The 10000-nt window shown below is 42.8% G+C and overlaps 1 protein-coding gene across 2 annotated transcripts in view; it reads left to right on the top strand.

Annotated features, from left to right (window-relative positions):
- Positions 1–10000, top strand: part of sli (slit guidance ligand) — a 1907921-nt gene that overhangs the window by 1389906 nt on the left and 508015 nt on the right. For both annotated transcript variants that reach the window (XM_076203204.1, XM_076203205.1), the window contains exons 7-8: positions 3064–3135; positions 5422–5657. In XM_076203204.1, coding sequence (XP_076059319.1) covers positions 3064–3135; positions 5422–5657 — 308 coding nt within the window. The remainder of the gene's footprint in view (positions 1–3063; positions 3136–5421; positions 5658–10000) is intronic.

Raw genomic sequence — 10000 nt, 5'->3', positions numbered from 1 at the left:
GCTATTCTTTCGACTAATGAGATGATGAGAAAGGATTCCACAACTCGGTGACAGTCACTGGTTGCTTGCAGTTGCCCGAGACTTTCACACTTAGTAACTAGTGACCGCCACTAGTGACGGTCACTAGTTGCCTAGTGTGAAAGGGGCCTAAGCATAAACCCTATCTCGACTTCGAGGACACCACAAAGACGAATTGGAGAGTTCGGCGACAGCCAGAGAACAAGGAATGTATAAGGGTGGCCAATGAAACACTGAATATGAATAAATTAATAATTGTAAAGCACTACATATACAAGCGTGCGGTCGCTAAGGAGACAGAACCAAGACTGCCTCTGACGCCAAGCCACGCCACCAAGCTCAGACTTGGCGGGGAAAACATACACGCTTAATATGAACATTTGGTTCTCACAATAATACATTAAATATACAATAGTAAATACACAATACTACAAGTACGCATGTACAATACACAAGGACTATTCTATGCCACCATTACAGGAACAGTGGTTCTCAGTACGGAGGGGGTGAAGGAGACATCATATATTAGAGCCTCACATCTCACAATAATACATTAGATATACAATAATGAATAGACAATACTACAAGTATGTATGTACAATACACAAGGAATATTCTATGCCACCATTACAGAGCCTCACATGTCACGGGCTCATCCGAAGCCCGTGTGAGTGACATTTCACACACACACACACACACACACACACACACACACACACACACACACACACACACACACACACACACACACACACACACACACACACACACACACTCGTGGCGCAGTTGGTAGAGTTCTCGGCTGCCACTATGGCGGTCCGGGCTCGAATCCCGCACTGGGCTGAATGTCAGTATCGCTGCGCTGCGAGTCGTTACTCCAACTCTCGTGGGCGGGGAGTTGTGTGTGTGTGTGTGTGTGCGTGTAAGGTCACAGCATTACCCATAGATCGGTCATATGTGAGCTCTGAGCTCTCTTCCGGGAGGGAAATAGCTGTCGATCACGAGTCCAACACGTGATCCAAGACCATGGTGAATATCACACACACACACACACACACACACACACACACACACACACACACACACACACACACACACACACACACACACACACACACACGTCTCTTCGCCTAAACAGCACGAGATCCTGTCCTAACCTGAATATCATTTAATGGACGTAATCAACATAAAACGTGGACAGTGCCTCAGCGTATTGCCAAGAGGTAAAGAACTCCAATGGGAAGAAGAAGTTGAGGCATCTGTCACCCTTCCCGGCAGGTGGCACCATTGCTTCAATCCAAGCATGGAAAGGAACAAGTGGACACTCACTCCCTAGGGGTCCCAACACGGCCGCTGATAGCAGAGGCATGAGATTACCCAGGCCTGCACGTGTGTGTGTCGGTCAAAAAAAAGCATCAAGACTGTTAGCAGGCAGGCAGGCAGGCAACCGCATGCACGTGTATGTGTGCATGCATGCTGGGGTGTATGTAAATGTACACATGCGTACATGAATACGCGTGTGCGTGCGGGCACATTTACGTTCATGTTCATAGACATACACACGCACACGTACATTCGCAGACACACATAGGCACAGACACACACACACACACACACACACACACACACACACACACACACACACACACACACACACACACAGGTGAACTTGAGGGTACGTATGATAAATTGGGGAGTAGGAGACAGAATCCATCGAGCGTTCCTCCTTTCCTGTAGACCACAGGGTGATTAAAAAGTAACTAGGCATTAAAAATTGCTCATAGAATTTTCAGTATCACTGCAGTCTCGACGAAAACCTTTACCTACAACATGAATGGGGATTTATTATTGTCTTAGTTCTTATATATATATATATATATATATATATATATATATATATATATATATATATATATATACATGTATATTGTACGTACATGTGTAGATCAACAGTTTTCAGGACGTTGGATAGAAAGACGCGGACCTCACGAGTGGACCTCAAGGACTCCAGATCTAACTCCCTGTGATTTTTTGTTTACTTGTTGGGTTACACGAAAGAGGTGTACAAGACAAAACCTTTGCACACTGGAGGACTTGGAGACACGGATTCAGGAGGTTCTCGATGATATTGACGTTCTTCGGAAGGTTGATCATTCCGTCCCCCTTTAGCCGTTTGAAGAAACTTGTTGACGTCACCGGTGATTACGTTGAAATAGGACGAGGGGAGGGGGTCGCCGATTTAATGAAGCGACCTTGCTGTGGATGTGCTGTGTCTTGTGACACTGCCTCTGACCCAAGGCAGTGGACGAGATGCAGGGATGACCCGTCATCCAGGGGGTCAAGCTAAGAAGGAAGGGAGTGGAGTGTGATAGGGATGGAATAGATGGGAGTTTTTTATGCCTTTGTTTTTTGGCTACCTCCCTTATAAAGGGGAAAAAGCCTTTGGTATATATTTGTATGTACTTTTATTTTCCCAAAGAAGTGTATTATTTGTTTTCAATACATTTGTAATGTAAATATGGATTTTATTACTAATTTTCAATGCCTAGTTACTTTTCTACCACCCTGTATAATTAGGTAAACATTTGATCGTTTACATTATATGGATTACAAAAGATTACAAACAATAACTGTTTTCTCTTTAGTTTGATTTTTATATGTTTGTTTAGAATTGTTTACTTGAAAGGTATTCCTTGAGTGTGTGTGTGTGTGTGTGTGTGTGTGTGTGTTTATCTGTGTATGCACGTGTATGTATGCATGCGCGTATGTGTGTATATCTGCCTGCCTGTCTTCGTCCGTCTGCCTTTCTCTTTATGACTGTGCCTAACTGTCTGTCTGTATCTTTTTGTATACACTCAAAATATGGCATAGATTTAATCTATGTCCTTGCTTGTGTTTACATATTTGCATACACCAATTTATGCAGCGTGTCACACTCCTGCACCGTATACGTGTATACTGTATATACATCCAGACATGCCTCGGCAGTCTTGTGTCTGGTCAGACCGCTCCCTTGAGTATCTTTCGGGTGTTTGTCTTTTGCAGACAGCTGGACAACAACCGGTTGAGGTGCGTCGATGCCGCGGCTATCAAGGGTCTCAAGCAGCTTCAGGTCTTGTAAGTATACAAAAGATGCTCTTCTCACTTAACCCGTAGCCCTTAGGGTCGGCCCTCAAATGAATAAAATAGCAAGTACTTAGATCGGGCCAGGTATGTAAGGAGTTAATCGAGGCGTTTTTTTTTTTTTTTTTATTATCCTTATTTTTTTACGTCTAGGAATTCCTTTAAGCCTGGCGTCAAACCCTTTCCTTTCCTTGAAAGGGCTTCCCAATGCTGAATAAAATCGCCTGACGGAAATTGGAATAAGAAACCAGAGTCATGAATCGTAACAGAATGGTTTAATATATGACAGATTCATTCGCTTAGTGTCAAACGAGACTTTGATTGCAAATTAAATTCAAACTTACAAACTTTTTCATTTCTTGAAGTTTTGTCACGATGTCCTTCCTCCTCTGTGACGAGACAAAAAATTCGGAGCTAATGTCTTCGGGCCGATTTGGTCATCAGAATAGTAATCAATGAGACGCTTTAGAACAGGGGTTCTTAACCTTTTTTCTCCAATTCCCCACTTTTTAGTGAGCCAACTTTCCATTTCCCACCACAGCATCGGTGTCAACAAGAAGACACCAGAAACAAACAAAAAGAAACCAAAACACATCTATTAAAAAAAAAAAAAAAAAGACTGGTTCTTCTGTCCGACCGGTCATTCCCCACTTGGCAACTCCGCCATTCCCCACCAGTGGGGAATTCCCCACAGGTTAAGAACCACTGCTTTAGAATATCCGTAGCACCCGTCTGAAGTCTCCCCCCGGAGCTGAATAGAATCGTCTAGCGTTAGACAGAACAAAGACTGTGAAGGGGATCTTAGGGTCAACCGGGTTAATTTGATGGTTTAGAGTTAACCATCAGTAAGCACATTGTCTTGTTTTCACGTGCTTACATAACGGGACATGTGATAAAATGAATATCCTTATTATCTTTTGCCATAAACCCCCGCGGAGGAGGAACCAGTAAAACTGGAGATCCCGTCGGGAGGCCCATCTGCCCCTTCCACCCCCGGGTGACATACTTCATTTTTTTTTTTTTTTTTTTGAAGGCCTCGAATGCATGGAACTCGTCACGTGGACAGAATCCCTTGTAGGCAGCTTGAACAAATACACGGGTACAAAAGCGATCCTGTAACATGATTACACTGATATGACAGCTTTATTCATCTTGCGGGGGGCGTCGGCCCCTATCCAGAGGCTGAAAGCAGACACCCCTCAAGGGACCCGAGGCCCTCATGTTGCGGTTCCTGATCTTCATTTGTCTGATTTATGACGTCATAATTCATGGTCGCTTCGGGAAGGGTCCTGGGCTGCCATTACCTCGTTTGCTACCGTAGGAGGGTTCCACGGAAATGAATGAAAGTGTCTGTCGGGAGACGGAATTAGAGGAAACTTGGACTCTTGGCACAGCGTGTCATCATGGAAGGAGACTATGGTGATTCGGTTCCAAAAGGTGGAGCCACGGAAATGAATGAAATAGTCTGGCGAGAGCCTGTATAGGAGGGAAAGTGACACCCGGAATGGAAGGGGTGAAGCGAGAGTGGCTGATTCTTCTCTAGTAGCGATGGGGCCTCAGTGAAAAATCCTTCCGGCAGAAGGAATAAAAAGGAAAATGAGGAAGGAGGCGATTGAAATAGGCCATGGCCATCTCATTACCGAGGGAATGTCAAGAAGATGAATAGAACAGCGCGAGGACCAACCAAAGTAAAACGAGAATGTCACACAGCTAATGCCAATAGATTTCATTCATTCTTATACTCGTTCATACGTTTATTTGCCTATTCATTCGTGTATTCACTAAATTATATATTATTATTCGTTTACTGTATATCTTATTTATTCATATGTTGTTCATGTAGCCACTTATGTATATATATATATATATATATATATATATATATATATATATATATATATATATATATATATATATATATTCATTCACTTGTCATGTACGAAAAAAGCTGGAGCCCAGTAAACATAGTAGTGGAAATGTAGAAACACCAGACTCATAAAGTATAAATTTCCTATTTATGAACCTAGTGTTTCTATGTTTCCATTCACTTGTTATATACATATATATATATATATATATATATATATATATATATATGTATGTATATATATATATATATATATATATATGTATGTATATATATATATATATATATATGTGTGTGTATTCACTTGTTCATTAAACCGTGTAGTCATATATCTATTCATGCATTATACATGCATTCACTAGTCTATTTCTTCAGCAACCTATACTCATTCTCATTCCTCACGTCCTCACCAGAACCCTCAACAACAACAACTTGACCACCCTCCCAGAAGACTTCTTGGACCCCTTGGGCAACCTTCGGAGTGTCCGCCTGGCCGACAACAAGCTCTCCTGCGACTGCCGGCTGGCTTGGCTGGGCCGTTGGCTCCGGAGGCATCCGACCTTGGCGCTCTTCACCCGTTGCGACTCGCCCTATTCCCTCAGGGGCAAGGAGGTGGCGGAGATCCACGAGTCTAGGTTCAGGTGCCCAGGTAAGTCATGAGGGTCATCCTGTACTCTGTAGTTAGGTCGCGGTTCAGGTGCCCAGGTAAGTCGTGAAGGTTATCCTGGTTAGGTCGCCACTTGTGTGGTTTACGTCCGGAGACAGAGGTGACAAAGGAAGGGTCTAATGTAGGCCTTATGGTCTCTTGCAGTCTCCTTCGTTCTTATGTTTCTATGGGGTTATGTGGCTGAGTGTGTTACTCTGCCCAAGTAAGTCGTGAGGGTTATCCTTGTTAGGTCGCCACTTGTGTGGTTTATATCCAAAGACAGAGGTGACAAAGGAAGGGCCTAATGTAGGCCTTATGGTCTCTTGCAATCTCCTTCGTTCTTGTATTCTTATGTTTTTATGGGGTTATGTGGCTGAGTGTGTTACTCTGAGGATGTAGTCCACAGTGTTTTTCTATCCTCAATTCCCCCCCATTTTTTTTTTATTTTGTTCTTATACACGCACAGACACATACACATATGTGTATATCATATGTGTGTTTGTGTTTGTATGTGTGTTATTTGGCAAGATAGGTTGTATATACATAAACCAATATCCTGAAATAGGTTCGAACCCTATCCAGCGTAGCCAATACAATCATCGACGCTCTTCGATTTCCAATTAGGGTCCGCGTCTGAATATTACAGTCGTATGTCGAGGAAGGACTTTATCTCTCGCAATGGTGAAGAGAAATCATGTTCAGCCTACCAAGTACAGGTGAACATGGAAAGAAATGAAAATGGAGATACTATGACTTGGTTATGATGGTAAAAGTTCTCTCTTGCTCTGTTCTCGAGAACAGTGAACAGAGAAAGAGAGAGAGAAACGTGACATACAAAAACATCTTCGGAAGTAGGGAAATGTTATCTCTGGATATAGTGATTATTGTTCATCTACCTATCTATTCATATACCAAGAGCTTTTTCCCCCTTATAAGGGAGGTAGCCAACTCAAAGTCACGTACCCACTCCCACCAATTCCACTTCCATCCACCACCCCTTCCCCCATCTCATCTTAGCTTCTCGTGGATGTCGGGTCATCCCTGTATCCCACCCACTGCCCTGGACCAGAAGCAATGTAGCAAGACACAGCACATCCATAGCAAGGCCGCTTCACTTAATCAGCGACCCCTCTCCTCTCCGTCCCCTCATGCAGAAAAAGAGAAGACGGGGAGAAATCCCTTCGAGCTGCGTCAAAATGTCATTGAATTATTGTTCATAATATCATTTATGTTAACCTCAACGTTTTCGCTACGCAAGGCAGTTTCCTTCCGCTGAATAAAATTGTTTGGTGACAAATATATTAGATGACGACTGAACGAAGCGATTGAGTAAAGAGAAAAAGAAGTAACATTAAAGAGAAAATATGTAATAAAACAAATTCGCACAAAGACTGAGAAATGTGTATTGAAAAGGTAAAATTATATCTAATCTACAATGAATAAATGTAATATGAATTAGTAAATGAACAAATAAGCAAATGAATGAATAAATAAGATTTATATATACATATACATACATACATATATATATATATATATATATATATATGTATATATAATGAGTAGCCAGTGATTGCACTAAGAATATCATGTGGTCACAAAGAGTTGATTAAGAAGAAGTAGAAAGAAATAGAGATAGAGTTTCCCATCCGGTACGAAAGCAGTTCACCAAATTAACCTTCAAGTTAATAACCAAGTTAACCATCAAGTTAATAACCAAGTTAACCGTCAAGTTGATAACCAAGTTATGCGTCAAGTTGATAACGAAGTTAACCATCAAGTTAATAATCAAGTTAATCAAGTTAACCATCAAGTTAATAACCAAGTTAACCAAATTAACCATCAAGTTAATAACCAAGTTAACCCTCAAGTTAATAACCAAATTAACCATCACACAGACAACTGACTACAAAACCTTTCTCTAACCAGAATAAAAGAACAAACGCCACCTAGGACCGAAGGGATAAAGATACTTTATTTGCCGAGGGGGTGGGGATGGGTAGGCACCATCATCCACGTATATTATTGTTCGTTTATCTTTGGTCGAAGCCCATTTTCGCAGTGTTGTCCTCTGACGCGGCGCCAACAGTCTGTACACGCGGGGAACGGCAGATGGCCCGTGTTGGGCATCCGTCAACAGTGTGCCAGGAGGAGGAGGAGGAGAGGGAGGAGGAGGAGGAGGAGGAGAGGGAGGAGGAGGAGGAGAGGGAGGAGGAGGAGGAGGAGGAGGAGAGGGAGGAGGAGGAGAGGGAGGAGACGTTAGAACTGGAGGAGGAGGAGGAGGAAAGGGAGGAGATGGTAGAATTGGAGGAGGAGGAGAGAGAGGAGATGGTAGAATTGGAGGAGATGGTAGAAATGGAGGAGGAGGTGTTGGAGGAGGAGAGGGAGGAGATGGTAGAATTGGAGGAGGAGGAGGAGGAGATGGTAGAATTGAAGGAGGTGTTGGAGGAGGTGGTGGTGTTGGATTAGGAGGTAGTGGAGATGGTGGTGGAATAAGAGAAAGAACTGAAGGAGTTGAAGTAGCAGGGGTAGGTTGTGGAAATGGAGGAGTTGGGGATGACGGTAGGTATGTGGCTGAAATTGGGCGGGCATGATTTGTGTGTAGCTCTTCTTTCTGAGGAGTAAATAAAGGTTTCGTCGTGGTGGTGATATAGTGTGTGGTGGTGATATGGTCATGGTGTGTGGTGGTGATATGGTCATGGTGTGTGGTGGTGATATGGCCAAGGTGTGTGGTGGTGATATGGTCATGTTGTGTGGTGGTGATATGGTCATGGTATGTGGTGGTGATGTGGATATGTTGGTGGTGGTAATATGGTCATGGTGTGTGGAGTGGTTTTGATGGTATGGTGGTAGTGTAATACGGTGGTGGTGTGGTAATGTGGTGCTATTAGATGGTGATTGCATAGCAGTCGTGGTGGCAGTGGTAGTGTTGGTAGTGATGGTAGTGTTCTTGGTGGTGGTGATGGTAGTGTTATAAGTGGTGGTGGTGGTGGCGGGTGTGGGGAGCGGCGACGGGGGGGGGGCGGTGGTAGTAATTGTTGTGGTGTAGCTTTGGTTGCTGTTGTGACACATCTGTGATAGTAATAATGGTATTAGCGATGGTTGTGGTGGTGCTAATGATAATTCAGGTAATGGTAACAGTGGCGATACTTGTGTAAATGGTGGTGATGGGGACGGCGGAAGAATTAATGGTTATGCAACACATCTCGTCAGTACAACATGAAATGATGAACAAAGTTATGATGGCAATTAGTGGTGTGATTATACAGAATGGTTTCATGGTTTTATGGTAAGCAAACACGCGCACACACACACACACACACACACACACACACACACACACACACACACACACACACACACACACACACACACGTAATTAAGAAACATCATCGAAGCTTTTATTAAACATAAATATCCCGGAGCTCTTGTGTAAATTGAAGAAGGAGAAGGCCGACGAAATAATAAAGAAGTATATGAGCAATGATGACTGCAATACAGGAAGTAATTTTGCCAAGATGTCTATCTCCAAGATTAGTGTAGACCTGGAGGCGTTTCGCTTGAAAGCGAATCTAAAAATATCTAGATCTTTGGGCATTACGGTAAGAGAAACGATAAAACCAGACGTTAAAACCCTGTTAATGGAAAGAGTATTATGTATGAAATACTCTATAATATAGTAACCCTTCCTAATACTATGAAGAAATCTCGACGTGGGTTTGGGAAAAGGCGAACCGAACATGAAAATGATAGAAGACTCCACAGAACGTCCAACTCTATTGTAGTTCACGTTGATAAAGATGGTTACCTTCCGGACTGGAACAATGGCACTCTACTAAATCAAAGTTTCATCAAAAGAATAAGAAAAGCTATTGAGGCGGCTTTGATCAATGTTACTAATAACATCAGTCATAAGGAATGTTTTATTTGCCTCACTAGAACCGCAAGCTCAGTGAGTGAGTAGGTCATTGTTAGGTAGGGAGGTGTCCCAGGCGTCCTGAAGGTGACTCAATTGTGCATCTGTATTTCTGTTGTTGACAAGTTGTGTTTCAAGACCCTGTAGGTCGATATGTCGAGGTATTAAATGTCTCCCCCTGTATGTCGTGTGTGTGTGTGTGTGTGTGTGTGTGTGTGTGTGTGTAGATCGAGTATCATCCCCTCGAAGCCGCACTTCCAAATGGAGGTGAGGAGATGATTCTCTCTGATGTCTATCTTATCGGGCTTCCATTTGCAGGTATCACGTATACATACATACATACATACATACATACACACACACATACACACATACATAGATACATACATACATACATACATACATACATACACACACACATACACACATA

The sequence above is a fragment of the Oratosquilla oratoria genome, chromosome 19 (assembly GCF_046742065.1).
Source record: "Oratosquilla oratoria isolate Oo_2021 chromosome 19, ASM4674206v1, whole genome shotgun sequence".
NCBI classification, from domain to species: domain Eukaryota; kingdom Metazoa; phylum Arthropoda; class Malacostraca; order Stomatopoda; family Squillidae; genus Oratosquilla; species Oratosquilla oratoria.
This window is presented reverse-complemented; position numbering and strand designations above follow the sequence as displayed.